This window comes from Schistocerca nitens, chromosome 6, assembly GCF_023898315.1.
Source record: "Schistocerca nitens isolate TAMUIC-IGC-003100 chromosome 6, iqSchNite1.1, whole genome shotgun sequence".
Taxonomy (NCBI): Eukaryota; Metazoa; Arthropoda; class Insecta; order Orthoptera; family Acrididae; genus Schistocerca; species Schistocerca nitens.
The window spans coordinates 366,326,555-366,346,599 of NC_064619.1; the positions used below are offsets into that span (position 1 = coordinate 366,326,555).

The window sequence follows — 20,045 nt, forward strand, 5'->3', positions numbered from 1 at the left end:
TGCAACACATGTGGGCCCTCAAATCTATCCAGATTCACAATGACATGAACCAAGTGTATCATATTAAGTGTTTCGACATGCTCCTGTTGACTGGTGGCTATTTCCAGTCCACAGCTCATGAACCCCGGATCACCAGGCCCATACTCAGCAAATAAATGCTGAGCATAGATTTCTTTTCTCACCAGTCCCATTCACTACTTCCACATCAGTAATGTGATCTGCCCATCTAACATCCAGAATTCTTCTGTAGCACGTCATTTCAAAAACTTATATTCTCATCTTGTCTGAACTGTTTATAATACTTTCAGAAAAGACTTCCCAACAAATAAATCTACACTCCTGGAAATGGAAAAAAGAACACATTGACACCGGTGTGTCAGACCCACCATACTTGCTCCGGACACTGCGAGAGGGCTGTACAAGCAATGATCACACGCACGGCACAGCGGACACACCAGGAACCGCGGTGTTGGCCGTCGAATGGCGCTAGCTGCGCAGCATTTGTGCACCGCCGCCGTCAGTGTCAGCCAGTTTGCCGTGGCATACGGAGCTCCATCGCAGTCTTTAACACTGGTAGCATGCCGCGACAGCGTGGACGTGAACCGTATGTGCAGTTGACGGACTTTGAGCGAGGGCGTATAGTGGGCATGTGGGAGGCCGGGTGGACGTACCGCCGAATTGCTCAACACGTGGGGCGTGAGGTCTCCACAGTACATCGATGTTGTCGCCAGTGGTCGGCGGAAGGTGCACGTGCCCGTCGACCTGGGACCGGACCGCAGCGACGCACGGATGCACGCCAAGACCGTAGGATCCTACGCAGTGCCGTAGGGGACCGCACCGCCACTTCCCAGCAAATTAGGGACACTGTTGCTCCTGGGGTATCGGCGAGGACCATTCGCAACCGTCTCCATGAAGCTGGGCTACGGTCCCGCACACCGTTAGGCCGTCTTCCGCTCACGCCCCAACATCGTGCAGCCCGCCTCCAGTGGTGTCGCGACAGGCGTGAATGGAGGGACGAATGGAGACGTGTCGTCTTCAGTGATGAGAGTCGTTTCTGCCTTGGTGCCAATGATGGTCGTATGCGTGTTTGGCGCCGTGCAGGTGAGCGCCACAATCAGGACTGCATACGACCGAGGCACACAGGGCCAACACCCGGCATCATGGTGTGGGGAGCGATCTCCTACACTGGCCGTACACCACTGGTGATCGTCGAGGGGACACTGAATAGTGCACGGTACATCCAAACCGTCATCGAACCCATCGTTCTACCATTCCTAGACCGGCAAGGGAACTTGCAGTTCCAACAGGACAATGCACGTCCACATGTATCCCGTGCCACCCAACGTGCTCTAGAAGGTGTAAGTCAACTACCCTGGCCAGCAAGATCTCTGGATCTGTCCCCCATTGAGCATGTTTGGGACTGGATGAAGCGTCGTCTCACGCGGTCTGCACGTCCAGCACGAACGCTGGTCCAACTGAGGCGCCAGGTGGAAATGACATGGCAAGCCGTTCCACAGGACTACATCCAGCATCTCTACGATCGTCTCCATGGGAGAATAGCAGCCTGCATTGCTGCGAAAGGTGGATATACACTGTACTAGTGCCGACATTGTGCATGCTCTGTTGCCTGTGTCTATGTGCCTGTGGTTCTGTCAGTGTGATCATGTGATGTATCTGACCCCAGGAATGTGTCAATAAAGTTTCCCCTTCCTGGGACAATGAATTCACGGTGTTCTTATTTCAATTTCCAGGAGTGTATATTCAGTGTTAACCATTTGCTCTTATTCAGAAACACTTTTCTTGCCGTTGTCAATCTACATTTTATATCCTCTATACTTTGGCCTTCATCAGTTATTTTACTGCCCAAATAGTGAAACTCATCTAGTACTTTATGTGTCTTGTTTCCTAATCTAATCCTCTTAGCATCACCTGATTTAATCGGACTACACTCCATTACTTTTGTTTTACTTCTGCTAATGCTCACCTCATATCCTCCTTTCGAGACACTGTCCATTTCATCCAATTGCTCTTCCAAGTCCTTTGTTGTCTGTTCTCCAAATTTTTTCTTTAGTTTCCTTTCCTGCTTCTTCAATTTACAATCTGAGTAACACTGCGGACAGGCTACAACTCTCTATCACTCCCTTCTCAACCCTTGTTTCCCTTTCAGGCCCCAAGACTCTTATAAATGCCATATGGTTTCCATACCAGTTATAAATAGCCTTTTGCTCCCTGCATTTTAACCCTGTTACCTTCAGAATTTTAAAGAGTCAGCATTGTCTAAAGCTTTCTCTAAGTTTACAAATGCTATAAACATAGGTTTGCCTTCCCTTAATCTATCTTCTAAGAAAAGTTATAGGATTTGTATTCTCTCATGTGTACCTACATTTCTAGGATCCAAATTAATCTTTGCTGAGCTCAGCTTCTACCAGCTTTTCCATTCTTCTGAACAGAATTCATGTCAGTATATTGCAGCAATGACTTATTAAACTGATAGTTTGGTAATATTCACACCTACCTTCTCTGGAACTGGAATTATTACAGTCTTCTTGAAATCTGAGGGTATTTCGTCTGTATGATATATCTTGCACACCAGTTGGAATAGTTTTGTCATGACTGGTTCTCCAAAGGATATTAGTAGTTCTGATGGAATACATCTACTCCAGTGCCTTTCTTTCAACATAGGTCTTTCAGTGTTCTGTAAAATTCTTCTCACAGTATTGTATTTCCCATGTCATCTTCGTCTTTATCCTTTTTCCCTTCTATAGCTTGCCTTCAAGTTCATTTCTCTTGTATAGCCCCTCTATATACCCTTCCACCTTACAGCTTTCCCTTGTTTTATTAGTACTGGTTTTACATCTGAGCTCTTGATACTCCTACAGCTGCTTCTCGTTTCTCCATAGGCCTTTTTAATTTTCCTATGGGCAGTGTCTTATTTTTCCCTTGTGAGATATACATCTATATCCCTCGATTTGTCCTCTAGCTATTCCTGCTGAGGTATTTGCCACTTCTTGTCCATCAATTTTTTAGATGTTAGTATTCCCTTTCACCTGTTTCATTAGCTGCATTTTTATATTTTCTCCTTTCATCAATTACATTCAATAGCTCCTGTGATATGCATGGATTTCTACTATCCCTAGTCTTTTTACCTATTTGAGCCTATGCTTCCTTCACTGTTTCATCTCTCAAAGATACCCATTCTTCTTCTACTGTGTTCCTTTTCGCAGTTGCAATCAATCATTGCCTAATGTGCCCTCTGACACTCTTAAATAACCTCCTTTTCTTTCAACTTACACATGCCTCATCTCTTAATTTCCCACTTTTTTGCAATTTCTTGAGTTTTAATCTACAGTTCATAACAAAAAAATTGTGGTCAGAGTCCGCATCAGTCTCTGGAAATCTCTTACAATTTAAAACTTGATTCTGAAATCTGTGCCTTACAATTATATAATCAAATTGAAATCCTCTGGTGTTAACAGGTCCCTCACAGGGAAATAGTCCCCCTTCATGATTCTTAAGCAAAGTTTTAGCAATGATTAAATTACTCTCTGTTCAAAATACTTCTTTCATTCCTTTCCCATGAACCCATATTCATCTACTATTTCCCTTCTCTTCCTTTTTCTACAAACTCCAGTCCTCATCAAAATTAAATTTTCGTCTCCCTTAACCATCAGAAAAAATTCTTTTACCTCATCATACATTTTTTCAATCTCTTCATTATCTAGAGAGCTAGCTGGCATATAAACTTGTAGTAATGTTGTGGGTGTTGGTTTAGTGTCTACCTTGGTTGCAAGATTGCATTTATTATGCTGCTCGTAATAGCTTACACACATTATTCATTTTCTACTTAGTTAAGGGTCCTAACATTCCATGTTCCAGTCTGCAGAATGCCAGTTTTGTATCTTCTGATGATGACATTCTCCCGACTAGTTGTCACCTGGAGATCTAAATGAGAGACTATTTTATCTCATGAAAGTTTACTGTAGATGATGCCTTTGTCATTTAAATGAACAGTAGAGCTGCACGCCCTTGCGAAAAATTGCTGAGCCTTTTCAAAATGGTGCTCTAGGCATACCAGGAATTTTTTTGGACAAAACAAAAAAAGACAATGGTTTCTAACTTAGTACTGAATTTTAACATATGCTACACCAACAACTTCTGAGACTATGAAGGTAACCCCCCCCCCCCCCCCCCCCCCCCCTCCCGCTGCTTAAATTGTTATGTACGCTGTAGTTTCCCTTTACTTTCAGTCATTTTTTGCAGTACCAGCACAGCAAATCTGTGTTAGCTCATGTTAAGAGACCAGATCAGTCAGTCTTCCAGACTGTTGCCCCTGCAACTACTGAAAAGGCTACTGATCCTCTTCAGAGACCACAAGTTTGTCTGGCCTCTCAACAGATACTTCTCCCTTGTGGTTGCACAAATGGTATAGGTATCTGTATCATTGAGGCATACAAGCCATGTATACCTGACACCATGATTTAGCCATGCAGGAATTGAGATATTGCCTATCACCTGAGGTCCAAATACCATGTAAACATGCACTTCTCTCATTCATAATAGTCAAAACAGATGATTTAATGTATAGATCATAGTGTATTTGGGATTCCCTCATTAGATACTTGAGGTCTAAGTATTGTGCCTTCTGTCATAAAAGGTGTAGGATTCATGTGTACGTTAGTTTGGCACATGATTACTGGGTTATATGGAACCTACCACTTAAGGTTGTTAATTAAACATCGCATGACAGTATCTATAAGTTACATTCCTTGGAATTACATTTATTTGTGAACTATTTACTGAACCATGCCATTAAACAACAAATAAATTGGATGTGCTATCTTCAATGGTTCAAATGGCTCTGAGCACTATGGGAATTAACATCTGAAGTCATCAGTCCCCTAGAACGTAGAACTACTTAAACCTAACTAACCTGAGGACAGCACACACATCCATGCCCGAGGTAGGATTCGAACCTGTGACTGTAGCAGTCGCGCGGTTCCAGACTGAAGCACCTAGAACCGCTCGGCCACTCCGGCCGGCTTACCTTCAATGCCTCATTTGTAAACTAATACTCATACATCTAGACAAACATGTCCACAGATATGACCACTTGTCTACAGATCCTAAGCAGAGATCATTCTGTAGACCTTTTATTGTCAGCTAATGGTTTTCAAAAAGAGCCAAATGGTACTTTAACAAGATTCGATTGTCACTTTAACACAGTTTTACGGATGGACAGGTCAAATGGTTGGTTTCTATGCCTGGTTTCAATGCTTCTCTTAGTATCATTGTGTTTTTGATCAACATACATAAGAACTTCATCTGCAACTATCACATAGTATAACAGTTTATAATGTTCTTCTCCATTACAGTCCTTTCAACTGTTTTCTTTCAAGATGTTTAGTGCACAATTTCTGTGATACTTAAGTCCATAAACTAATTATAAAATGTTATATATTTATGTTGTTGTTATGAGAAAGGACAACATGTTATTTCTGTTGCTGTAATCTTTGGATAGACCAAAGAACATTTGTAATCTTTTAGGCATTCATACTGTGTATGTATTTCAACTTGATCTCTTTGACAATCACATGGCATTTGTACCTTTTACAGTTATAATGTGTGAGTTACTAAGTCTGGAGTAATCATCAAACGTACACTACTGTAATTGTGCGAAGGCAGAGCATGTTTATATGGACAGTGTTACAACAGTCTATTATGACAATTATATATGTTCTGCATTTGTATGGCTCATATTTGACGGAAATGTATGTCTGATCCAGAGGTGTACAATGTGTAAGTATTATGATTTAAAAATAGCCTTTTTCAATTTCTCTGTTGGCTATGATGCTTGTGGATATTCTGTAGTCATTTTTTGAACCCTAAAGTCTTATCCTTGAAGATGATTGTAACAATTGAAACTTCTACAGAATAAACATAAAATTGTACAGCTAATGGCACAAATACACTTTTTCAAAAAATGTATCAAAATTTTTATACTGTAGACAGGAAGTAATTCATAAAATAACTACAAATTTCATAAGATATTTAAAGAGGTACATTCCATTACATATTAAAGAAGCACATTCCATTAGTTGCTAAAACTAAACTAAACTCCATCCAAAGAGGCTTTGGAAGGCCCAATGGTACCAACTGGCCGCCATGTCATCCTCAGTCCACAGGCATCACTGGATGCAGATATGGAGGGGCATGTGGGCAGAACACTGCTCTCTCAGTCGTATGTCAGTCTACGAGACTAGAGCAGCTACTTCTCAATCAAGTAGCTCCTCAGTTTTGCCTCACAAGTTGCTGAGTGCGCCCCACTTGCCAACAGTGCTCGGCAAACTGGATGGTCACCCATTCAAGTGCTAGCCCAGGCCGACAGCGCGTAACTTTGGTGATCTGATGGGAACCGGTGTTACCACTGCGGCAAGGCCATTGGCTCCATTAATTGCTGGTGTACCACTATTAACTAATATAGTGCACAGTATGTAATCAGTGGTGGAACACAACATACAAGCAAACCTATTGCAATTTTATAGAGTACAGTAATTCCTAAAAATATATAATTTCACAAAGTGTTGTAAGGTTAAAGAACCAATATATTGTAATTCATATCAGTGTGATCTGGCTTATTTTCCATTTATCAACTATACAAAAGTTCACACATTACATCATAATTTAAGAAACAGGTCTTTTATACACCAAAACATGATAATATCACATTTAGTACATGCTTCAGATTATAATAAATCTAAAATTGTATTATCATGATGCATAAGCAGAACCTTTTTACAGAGGACATTCTATAACAATCGAATACCTGTCTATATGCCAGCCTTGATTTTGCCAAAAATGGGTAACCAGGAATTATAGATAACAAATTAGATGATAATAAACAAAAAGGATGACAGAGAGTGCCTGCAAGTGTACATAATAAACACTCCTTGCAGAATAGACCATTGAACACACAAAGATGCTAAAACATTTCTCTCAAGATCATGTACATGTATCTAACATTAAGTAAATTATGTGGTAACATAACAACTTATCTGAAGGGACAGGGGATGGTAACCAAGCAAAATAATTAGGAAACCACTGGTAAAAATTCTTACATGACAAGCTCTGAGTGAAAATATTAGCTAATTCAAATGACTTGTTGGTGGAAACAAGAGGAATGTTTTGGCATCTTTGCATGGTCAATAGTATATTCAACAAGGACTGTTGATTATGTATACTTTATCTTTCTTTATGTTTATCATCATGCAATTTCGTAATTACAATTGTTGATCACTCATTTTTGGTAGAATACTAGATGGGCTTGTATAGACACATATTTGTTTGTTACAAAATGTTTGCTTATTCTTCACAATAACATAATTTTTGTTTTATCATAATTTCAGGCATGGACTAAATCTGAAACTGTCACATGGTTTGATGTATAATAGACTTGTTTCTTAGGTAAAATGTAATATGTGTATCTTTACTATAACTAATAAATGACAAATATGTTGGTTCATACCAACATGTATTATAGAATATGGGCTTTTTAACTTTATAACGCTTTATGAAGTTACATGTTTTTTTATGAATCACTAGTTTTCTTCTATGTTCATATATAGTGATCCTTCAATGGTTACATACACTGAAGCACCAAAGAAACTGGTATAGGTGTGCTTATTCAAGTACAGAGATATGTAAACAGGCAGAATACGACACTGTGGTTGGCAACATCTATATAAGACAAGAAGAGTCTGGTGCAGTTTTTAGATTGGTTACTGCTGCTACAATGGCAGTTATCAGGAATTAAGTGAGTATGAATATGGAGTTTGAGTCAGCATGTGAGTGATGAGACACGGCATCTCCGAGGTAGAAGGTGTATGGAATTGCTACATATGTCCGTAACAACATAAACGAAGCTTCGCTGATTTCTGTAAGTGTGGAGGCAGATATACATACAGTTGTCATACAATTGCACGGCATTACTATTACAAATGTTTACAAACCACCCAAAACAACATGGCCCGATTTTGTCCTACACACAGCAGAACATCCTGCAATTTACATAGGAGACTTCAATAGTCACCATGAACTTTGGAAGTACTCTCAAAATGATGAAAATGGGAGCATGCTTGCAGAATGGATCGAAGAGAATAATCTTCATCTAGTGTTTGATGCCAAAGATCAAGGCACTTTTAGGTCAGCTGCTTGGGACAAGGATTCAAATCCTGACTTATGCTTTGTTAGTTGCAACGAAACTGGCTTTCCCATCAACACCACAAGGAAAGTGATAGTTGCCTTTCCTCACAGCCAACACAGACCTGTAATAATACAAATTGGCTGCACTGTTCCTGTCATACGATCAACTCCGCATGCTCGATGGAATTTCCAGAAAGCCGACGGGATGAAGTTTTCAACGGAACTGGATAAGACCATTCGATGGATACCTCCATCACATAATAACTATCAACGCTTCATTGGTGCAGTAACAGCAACAGCTAAAAAGTGTATGCCAAGAGGATACCGAAAAGAATATGTTCCAGGATGGAATGAGGAAAGTGAAACACTGTACCAATACTTCCAGCAAAGTGGTGACCCAGAGATAGCTACGGAACTATTGTCCAGCTTGGACATGTCTCGGAGGCAGAAATGGGCAGAAACAGTCAAAACTATGGACTTTACCCACTTGAGCAGGAAAGCATGGAGACTTCTGAGAAAACTGGGAGGAGTGCACCAGCATGCAGAAAAAATTCCGAAGTAACACCAGACCAAATTGCTTCCCACATCATTACTACCTTAAGAGTACCTCCTGACAAGAAACATACAAGACATATCAGACGACAGCTCCGTGACCTTAAAAAGAAGGCATCTCCCTCATCTGAGTATACCCATCCCTTCACAGTTCCAGACATTGACTCTGGACTGAAGGACCTCAAACCTCTTAAGGCACCTATATTCGATGGTATCCACCCAGAATTCCTTATCCATATGGGAGGTAAAGCTAAGAAATGGCTGGCAGAATTCTTCACTGACATCCTGCTGACTGGTCAACTTCCATCTGAGTTTAAAAAGGTGAAGATAATATCTGTTCTGAAACCTGGCAAACCCAGCAACAAGGTAGAAAACCATTGCCCCATTTCCCTACTCAGCTGCTGCTACAAGCTTTTTGGAAGGCTAATATATAACAGAATAAGTAGCGCTATCTTAGAGAATGTTCCAGTTGATCAGGCAGGCTTCAGACCAGGGCGTAGCTGCTGCGACCAAGTATTGTCTCTCACATCCTTCATAGAGTCAGGATACCAAATGAAGTAGAAAACATCTGTGGCATTTGTTGATCTAACTGCCGCCTTCGACACTGTGTGAAGGGAAAGCCTTATCTACATATTTCTCCGCATCATACCCTGCAGAACAATGGCTCGACTGATTAACAGCATGCTAAGTGATCGGAAGTTCCAGGTAATCACTGGAAGTAACATAAGTAAGGAGAGGAAGCTGAACAATGGATTGCCTCAAGGATCAGTTCTCTCACCCTTACTGTTCAACCTATATCTATCTAATCTACTTGACACTTCGTCCAGAAAATACTGCTATGCCGATGACCTGGCTCTAGCCGTCAAACACCAGGAAATGAAGACAACAGAAGAGATTTTAGCCAATGACCTGTCTGCATTAGACAATTACTTCAAAATCTGGAGACTCCAACCCAGTGTGAGTAAAACAGAAGTGTGTTGCCTCCATCTAAATAACCAGTTGGCGAACGTAAAACTGGAGGTAAGTTTCAGAGGCAGAATTCTTCGTCACAATTGGAACCCAAAATATCTTGGTGTTATCCTGGATCGTACACTATGCTTCAAACAACACCTTCTTAACTTAGCTCAAAAGCTGAGGACTCGAAACAACATCCTCCATAAGCTATGCGGAACTACCTGGGAATCTTCAGCAACCCTGCGAACTTCAGCTCTGGGCTTGGTATACTCAAGTGCTGAGTATTGTGCACCTGTTTGGATGAATAGTCATCATACAAGGCTTGTTGATACCCAGCCAAATACGACAATGCGCATAATATCTGGCACAATCAGATCTACTCCAGTTTATTGGCTTCCACTGTTAACCGGTATAATGCCTCCTGATCTACGCAGATGTACTGCCCTTATGAGAGAATTCCACAAGATCTCCAGGAATTCTAACCTACCCGTGCATAGCGACCTGCCACTTTTAAATCGCAAGAGACTGAAATCACGTCATCCAACTCTGTGCGATGCTGCTGACATGGTTGCTAAGAATTTCAAACCTCTTGAAGAATGGAAAGGTCAGTGGGAAGCAGTGACAGATGTGCACCTGCATAACATCTTCTCAGGTGCTAAACTTCCAAGTGGATTCGACTTACCACGCAAGACGTGGTCTACTCTCAACAGAATCCGTACCAGCCATGGGCGATGCAGGGATGCTCTCTTTAAGTGGAAGAAGCTGCCTGATCCAGCTTGTGACTGCGGGGCTCCATACCAGACTGTTCACCACATTGTCAGTGAATGCAGGATTCGAGCCTATCACGGCGCCAAAGAGGACTTCCTGCTAGCAACTCCAGATGCAGTGCGCTGGATTGAAGGACTGGATATTCAGTTGTAAAGACAAACTTAAGTTTCTTGTGTGTCAATATGTACATATGTATATGTAATTTCATGATATGTCTGCATTAGCCAATACGCTAAATAAATAAATAAACATCTCTGAGGTAGCAATGAAGTGGGGATTTCCCAGTATGACCATTTCATGAGTGTACCATGAAAATCAAGAATCCGGTAAAACATCAAATCTCTCACATCCCTGCAGCCGAAAAAAGACTTGCAAGAATGGGACCAACAACAACTAAAGAGAATCGTTCAACATGACAGAAGTGCAACCCTTCCACAAATTGCTGCAGATTTCAATGCTGGATCATCAACAAGTGCCAAGGTGTGAACCATTAAATGAAACATCATCAATATGGATTTTCAGAACTGAAGGCCCAGTCGTGTACCCATGATAACCGCACGACACAAAGCTTTACACCTTGCTTGGGCCTGTCAACACCAACATTTGACTGTTGATGACTGGAAACATGTCATCTGGTCAGACGAATCTCATTTCAAATTATATTGAGCAGAAGGATGTGTACAGTTATGGAGACATCATCACAAATCCATGGACCCTGCATGTCAGCAGGGGACTGTAAGAGCTGGTGGAGGTTCTGTAATGGTGTGGGGCATGTGCAGTTGGAGTGATATGGGACCCCTGATACATCTAGATATGACTCTGATAGGTGACATGTATATAAGCATCCTGTTTGATCACCTGCATCCATTCATGTCCATTGCGCATTCTGATGGACTTGGACAATTCCAGCAGGACAATGCTACACCCCACACATCCAGAATTGCTACAGAGTGGCTCCACGAACACTGTTCTGTGTTCAAATACTTCCGCTGGCCACCACACTCCCTAGACATGAACATTATTGAGTATACATAGGATGCCTTGCAACATGCTGTTCCACCCCCCTCATACTCTTACAGATTTATGGACAGGCTTGCAGGATTCCCTCCAGCACTACGTCAGCCATTTGTCAAGTCCATGATACTGTTACAGATTTATGGACAGCCTTGCAGAATTCATGGTATCACTTCCCCCCAGCACTACTTGAGACATTAGTCAAGTCCATCCATGTCGCGTTGTGTTGCAGCACTTCAGCATGTTCGTGGCGTCCCTATACCATATTAGGCAGGTGTACCAGTTTCTTTGGCTCTTCAGTGTATTATGCACTACATTAATTAAGTCTGATATACCAGCAATTAATAGAACTTTCTTTTTAATTATCAAATGAAAGTAGTAGTTATTGTATCAATTACTTCCAATTTTGTCATTATTATCAGCAGCAGCAGCACCATAATCAGCGTCTTGAACAGTTTCCAGCCCCGGGGTGGGTGTGACTGGAAAATAAGACTCACCAAGTAGTCGTATTTTGCAACCATCTTTGTGTTCACTCTGGCCCAGCCCTCACCTCTTTTTTCAGCACACTCCTCCATGCCTTTCAGCTGTTTATCCCTTGGTCTTCCTCTTGGTCATTTCCTTTATACTCCATTTCATGTATCTTCTTCGCAGTCCTCTTGTTTTGCATTCTCGTAAAGTGTCCATACCATCTTAGCCTTGATTTTATGTCCTGCTGTGCAAGGGTCCCTCTTTCACAATTTCTCCTACTCTATCATCATTCCTCATCATCACTTCCAATGTATTGTATAAAAATTTTAATATGTTTGCTTAAGTATCATTCGATCACTGAATACTTAGTATAAAATACACGAATACAGCATCCTGGCAACTACAAACAGTTTTTGTGGTATTGTCAAAGATATACTTACAGCTAACATTGCAGAACTGTTGATGGCAGAATGGAAGAGGTACATCACATTACTTGCTGGCATACAAGATTTAACTAATGTATTGAGTATTCATGGTAATGTTACTGTCAAATGACGTGTGATATGTATCATTATGGTCTGGATTCTGCCCAAATGTGTTTGTAGAGTATAGTGGGTGGCCATAGATGTGTAAGATGAATCCAAGATGTACACAATGTACAACTTGAGGTACATAAACTGATGTCACACATGTAAGTAGAATTATCAAGTGGTCATGTTAACCCTGTCGTGCAGTTTTCCACTGCAATGGACAGTTGTTAGCATCACTTGTTTGGCATTTTCAATCTGTCCTGAGGTTGCAAATGAATGCAGGGGACAGCACAAGGAGGGAGTATCCACTGGAGTGGATAGCACGCATTTGCAGCATCAGGACTGATTAAAAACACCAAAGAAGCAACATGAACAGTGCAGTGAACAGCTTCACTGTAGGGTCAATGTGATCTGTGTAATGTTTTATATCTGCAAAATCATGTTTGTAGATTATGTTATTCTCTTCTATGTTGGTATGTTTGAATTTCAGGTGCTTCAAAGTGACTCAAAGTAGAAATTAAGTGATCATATGAATTAAATAAAGAACAGAAATATACAGCCTACAAGGGACCAGATTATCAATTGCAAAATATTTACAGGCTGTTGATGAAATGAAATTTTAACACAGGTAACTGTTATTTTATAATAAATGTTGAGCCAACTGTAGGTGATAATTAGCAGCTATTTTATCTGACCAAGGAATCAGCAGTAGTTTTCCAACTAGCATATTTTCTGTTGATTTTTTTACTGTGTTAAACTGAATATGGAAGTTAATAGGAATATAAAAAAAGGGAGGAAGGTTTATCTGTTTAGCAAGAGTAATAGAAGGCAGATTTCAGACTACCTAACAGATCAAAACGAAAATTTCTGTTCCGACACTGACAATGTTGAGTGTTTATGGAAAAAGTTTAAGGCAATTGTAAAATGCGTTTTAGACAGGTACATGCCGAGTAAAACCGTGAGGGATGGGAAAACCCACCGTGGTTCAACAACAAAGATAGGAAACTACTGCGAAAGCAAAGAGAGCTTCACTCCAAGTTTAAACGCAGCCAAAACCTCTCAGACAAACAGAAGCTAAACGATGTCAAAGTTAGTGTAAGGAGGGCTATGCGTGAAGCATTCAGTGAATTCGAAAGTAAAATTCTATGTACCGACTTGACAGAAAATCCTAGGAAGTTCTGGTCTTAAGTTAAATCAGTAAGTGGCTCGAAACAGCATATCCAGTCACTCCGGGATGATGATGGAATTGAAACAAAGGATGACACGCGTAAAGCTGAAATACTAAACACCTTTTCCCAAACCTGTTTCACAGAGGAAGACTGCACTGCAGTTCCTTCTCTAAATCCTCGCACAAACGAAAAAATGGCTGACATCGAAATAAGTGTCCAAGGAATAGAAAAGCAACTGGAATCACTCAACAGAGGAAAGTCCACTGGACCTGACGGGATACCAATTCGATTCTACACAGAGTACGCGAAAGAACTTGGCCCCCTTCTAACAGCCGTGTACTGCAAGTATCTAGAGGAACGGAAGGTTCCAAATGATTGGAAAAGAGCACAGGTAGTCCCAGTCTTAAAGAAGGGTTGTCGAGCACATGCGCAAAACTATAGACCTATATCTCTGACGTTGATCTGTTGTAGAATTTTAGAACATGTTTTTTGCTCGCGTATCATGTCGTTTCTGGAAACCCAGAATCAACTCTGTAGGAATCAACATGGATTCCAGAAACAGTGATCATGAGAGACCGAACTCGCTTTATTTGTTCATGAGACCCAGAAAATATTAGATACAGGGTCCCAGGTAGATGCCATTTTCCTTGACTTCTGGAAGGCGTTCGATACAGTTCCGCACTGTCGCCTGATAAACAAAGTAAGAGCCTATGGAATATCTGACCAGCTGTGTGGCTGGATTGAAGAGTTTTTAGCAAACAGAACATAGCATGTTGTTATCAATGGAGAGACGTCTACAGACGTTAAAGTAACCTCTGGCGTGCCACAGGGGAGTGTTATAGGACCATTGCTTTTCACAATATATATAAATGACCTAGTAGATAGTGTCGGAAGTTCCATGCGTCTTTTCAAAGGAGGTGGCTTACAAACCACTTGTTTGACCTATACTTGAGTATTGCTCATCAGTGTGGGATCCGTACCAGATCGGGTTGACAGAGGAGATAGAGAAGATCCAAAGAAGAGGGAAGCGTTTCATCACAGGGTTATTTGGTAACTGTGATAGCGTTATGGAGATGCTTAGCAAACTCAAGTGGCAGACTCTGCAAGAGAGATGCTCTGCATCGCGGTGTAGCTTGTTCGCCAGGTTTCGAGAGGGTGCGTTTCTGGATGAGGTATCGAATATATTGCTTCCCCCTACTTATACCTTCCGAGGAGATCATGAATGTAAAATTAGAGAGATTCGAGCATGCACGGAGGCTTTCAGACAGTCGTTCTTCCCATGAACCATACGTGACTGGAACAGAAAAGGGAGGTAATGACAGTGGCACGTAAAGAGCCCTCTGCCACACACCGTTGGGTGGCTTGCAGAGTATAAATGTAGATGTAGATGTAGATGTAGCTCGAGTATACAAAATAGTTTAAATGTATTCATTGATAGTTAATTATTACTGCACTTTCCAACAGTGCTTCACTTTTTGTACATGCATCTTGCTCATTTCATACCCCTGTAGAATCATTTTCAAAATGGTACTTACAGAACACAGTGAATCTATGAAATATAAACATCAAGACAGATAATTACACAGCCACATAGAAACAGAAATGGCTCAATATCGAGAGGATAAATTCTCCCATGTTATATATCAAGGGCCTTGGAGCCATAAGGTATTTTGTGAGTGCCAAGGTCAAGTAATCTGACAATGTGCTTGCATCACTGAAGTTGGAGCCTTAAGGTATTTTCTGGGTGACAAGGACAAGCAATCTGACAAAGTGTTTACATCATGGAAGCTGACTTCATGACAGCAAGGACTCCATTGGCAGTAGGCGGCAATTAGGTGTCAACTGCTAAAATGCAAGGTAACACTAATTATCAGTTCAAAGAACTACATGGAGTTCTGATGTAGACCAGCTTTGGTAGTTGACCAGATGGTTATACTGTCAATACGTTAACCCAATACGAGGATGAGTCAAATGAAAACCTTACATTTGTAATAACAAATCAAAATTTTGCGTTGTTATCCTGTAAGTTGGTAAGCATGCTACAAATAGCATGCAGAATGGCCTGTAGGTGGCAACATAGTGCAGATTCACACATAACGTCACAGTATCAGTATAAATGTGGCCGCCCCACTTGCGACTTGCACCAGGGAAGAACAGCGTTCTGTTATTTAGTTTTTGCATAGTGAAGGTGTGAAACCTATTGAAATTCATCAATGAATAAAGGATCAGTACGGTGATGCATGTTTGTCACAGCAGCGAGTCTATGAATGGAGTAGGAAGTTCGCAAATGGTGTGACTTCAGTGGAAGATGCTCCTTGTCCAGGTCAGGCACAACGAGTTGTGACTCCACAGAACATTGCAGCAGTTGAAGCCATAGTGAAGAAATACTGCCAAGTGACACTGAGTGGCATTGCAGCAAGTTTACAGATTAGTCATGGGTCAGCACACCACATTGCGCATGATGTGCTCCAGTTTCACAAGGTGTCTGCAGGTGCCACAGCAGCTGACTCCTGAAATGAGAGAACGACGTGTTGATGCTTGTGAAGAACTTCTTAGGCGCTTTGAACGAGAAGGTGATGGCTACCTTGCAAGAATCATTACTGGGGACAAAACCTGGGTTCACTTCCACCAACCGGAAACGAAGAGAACGAGCAAGGAATGGCGCCATTCCTCATCACCAAAACCAAAGAAGTTTCGAACAGAACCATAAGCAGGGAAGGTTATGCTGACTCTCTTTTGGGACAAAAAAGGCATCATTTTGGAGCATTACATGCCTAGAGGGACCACTGTCACCAGTGCATCATACACAGATCTCCTAAAAAAATCATTTGTGGCCTGTAATCAAATCAAAGAGACACGGATTGCTGTCAGCAGGTGTCCTTTTGTAACATGAGAATGCAAGGCCCCACACAGCCCATACAACAGTTGCAACAATCACAGACCTGCATTTTGAGTGTCTTCCTCATTCACCATACTCACCAGACCTTGCACCAAGTGATTTCCATATGTTTGGACCACTCTAGGACGCAATGGGAGGAAAGAAGATCCATTCTGATCAAGAGGTATGCCACACAGTGCACGAGTGGTTGCGCTGACTACCAAAAGAATTTTTTTCTAAATGAATTTATGCACATTGTAAGCACTGGAGGATTTGCATTGAGTGCGGGGGAAATTATGTTGAAAATTGATACAGCTTTGTACCACTTCTGCACAATAAATAATATTTAAAAAAATATTTAAGGTTTTCATTTGACTCATCCTTGTACAACAATAAACACACAACTATTTATTGATAAATGACTATGTGAATCCAGAGGTATCTCAAAGGAATTATGATCAATAAGCTGATTCACATAAAGATCATCAAAGAGACATCTTGTTTCATAAATGCTAATTGGTGAGGTTCTGATAAGATATTGTACACAAGTTAAAACATCATCTTATCCAAAACCGTGACCTGATAACATTTATGAAAAAAGAAGAAGACAATTTCTCTAAACAAGCAGGGAAGTGTACTGGATGGCTGGTTTTCAAGTCTAGAATCCAGAAAACTGTCTCAGTTGTTGATTTATACTAAGCTTTAAAAGAAGAATAGGCATATTCAAACATAACTATTATTAACAAATGCGATCTACCTAACAGTTGGTATTTCCATCTTTGACACAAATAACAGAGGCAACATGTCATAGCATTGAAGCAATGAGGCCTTGGTAGGTCACTGAAGAGAATTAGCACCACATTTGGACACTAAAGTCATCTAATTCCTTTAAATTACAAGGAGAGGAGTTATGAGACATCCCAGATTTATCTGATCGGGTTCAGATCTGGTGAGTTGGGGAGGGGGGGGGGGGCAAAAGCAGTACACCAATTGGAAGTTGCCACTGTGTTCCTCAAACCACACTCCTGGCTTTGTGATGTGGCATGTTATGTTGCTGAAAAGTGCCACTGCCATCAGTAAACATGATTGTCATGAAGGGTTATATGTGGTCTGCAATATGTGTATGACACTCCTTGGCCATCAAAGTGCTTGCACAATCTCCACTGGACCCATGGATGCCCACGTGAATGTTCCCCAGAGCATAGTGGACCTGCTGCCAGCTTGTCTCCCTCCCACCAGCATGATGAAGAAGGTATCAGGAGTCATCAGACCATGAAACACTCTGCCACTGTGCCAAAGTCAAGTGCTGATGATCACCTGCCCATTCCAGTCATAGTTGCCAATATCGTGGTGTTAACACTGACACATGCTTGGGTCATCAGCCCATCATTAGGAGTGTTTGGTGTGTTCACACACACTTGTACTGTGCCCAGCATTACAGTCTGATGTTAGTTCCGCCACAGTTTGGTGCCTGTCCTGTTTTACCATTCTGCCCAACCTATGATGTCCAACATGTGTAATGAGGGGTGGCCGTCCACCCCATGACATCTGGATGTGGTTTCACCTCGGCTTCGCCATGTGTTAAAGACATTCACCACAGCACTCCTCGAACACCCAACAAGCTGTGCAATCTCCAAAATGCTAGTGCCAAGCCTCCAGGCTATCACAGTAAGCTGTCAGTCAACTCAGATAGATCACGTGCTTTCCCCATTTTACACACAGACAGCACATTCATTGATACTACATGCACCATGCATATGTCTGACTAGAAGTCTTCCCTCACCAGGTGATGCTGCTATTGCCTGGATGTATTTAAATCAATAGCAGGTCAGTGATCATAATGCTCTGGCAGATCAGTGTATATGCTGCTCTGCAGAACACCAATTATTTCTCTCAGATTTTATAAGTTACAGACACATTTAAGAAAATAACAGCAAAAGTTTCATCGCTGAGCATGTTTTTCCCTGAAATGTTAAATTTAAAAATTTGACATCTGCACAGAATATACAGTAACTGACACTATTATCTAACATCCTCAAGAAAAGGCAACTGAAATTTCAAAATTTGAGACACTCACTTGCTAATTTCGACATCATCTGAAAGGTGTGCCTCCACTTTAAACACATCTGCAAGTGGTATCTCCCGCTGCCTCAGATCGGCTAACCAATCATCATACACCATGCGCCGTCGGAATTCCCAGCTAAATGGAGCAGTATAGCACAAGAAAGAGGAGCTCAGCAGGCAGTTGCCAACAAGTCGTTCTCTTTCTATGTGGAGATTTGCCAAATCCCGTTTCCACCTGCATTGGAATCAATACTCAGACAGTTTCTATCTCTTTGATTTCCTAATACTGATTTCACAGATGTAATGTATTTAATCTGTTAGCAAAACACATAGTTCAACTGCATACAAGAAGAAACTATAAAAGCAAACAGAAAACTGATATAATGATTCTAACATCAGTACATGTATTAACTGGAAAATATGTTTTCTATGTATAATAATAATACTATATTCTATAGCAAGGTGACAGAGTCAGAAATATTGGATATTTTATATGGAGTTTTAATCAGTTTTAATCTGCCAGGAAGTTTCATTCTCCTCCTTTTTGTAAAGCATTATGTCACATTTGGATATTTTTGAATACATTTGTTTTCATTCTAACTAACTGAAGTGACTTAATAATACACTTTTAATCAACACGAAGAGCACTCTGCCGACCAGCATGTCAAGCTTGGAAATAAGGAAGAAACTGGTGAAGTGCAACATCTGGAGCACTTGACTGAATGGAGCAGATATGTGGGCTATGAGGAAAATGGAGAAAAAATACTTAGAAAGTTCTTAAGTGTGGTGCTGGAGAGGAATAGAGCAGAACAAGTGGACAGATCAGGCAACAAATGATGATGCACTGAGAAAAGTATGAGTGAACAAAACTAATCTGAATATAATTATTCAGAAGAAGGCCAACTGGACCGGACTCATACCTAGACATGAGGGGCTCGTACACAATGTCATTGAAGGGGAGGTCAGAGGAACTACAGGATGAGGAAGAAGAAGAATACAAAATCCAAATGACATGAAAGATGCAAGGTGATACAGCAGACTAAAGAAAGAAGCTGAAGAGACGGAATACTGGCAATCGAAATTGTCCATACAAAGACACTGACCTCCCACTATGCACAGTATGACATAATAATAATTACAATATTATGAAAATGATAGACCACTACTCATCATATAGGGGAGATGCTGGGTGTATATGGCGAGCAGCAACCTATACTTTTCATAAAATTGTCTTTATTCCATCCTTGATTTTCCAATTAAGAAATAGTAGTGCACACACATATGTGAATGTACCTAACTCTGAAGCAGAACGTTAAGTTCAAAAGTTGAACTAGAATATACAGCTTTCTGTTCCTGTGGCTATCAGCTGCTCTAAATCTCCTCTCTGAGATGAACTGTCAGGTCAATTTTTATTCATTATACTATCCTGAATTCAGACAAATGCTCCCC

General features: G+C 41.1%; 1 protein-coding gene across 1 annotated transcript in view; it reads right to left on the minus strand.

Moving 5' to 3' along the window:
- Positions 1 to 20,045, minus strand: part of LOC126263364 (dynein axonemal heavy chain 10) — a 1,742,213-nt gene that overhangs the window by 253,113 nt on the left and 1,469,055 nt on the right. The window contains exon 61 of the mRNA XM_049960456.1: positions 18,610 to 18,831. Within this exon, the coding sequence (XP_049816413.1) occupies positions 18,610 to 18,831 (222 nt within the window). The remainder of the gene's footprint in view (positions 1 to 18,609; positions 18,832 to 20,045) is intronic.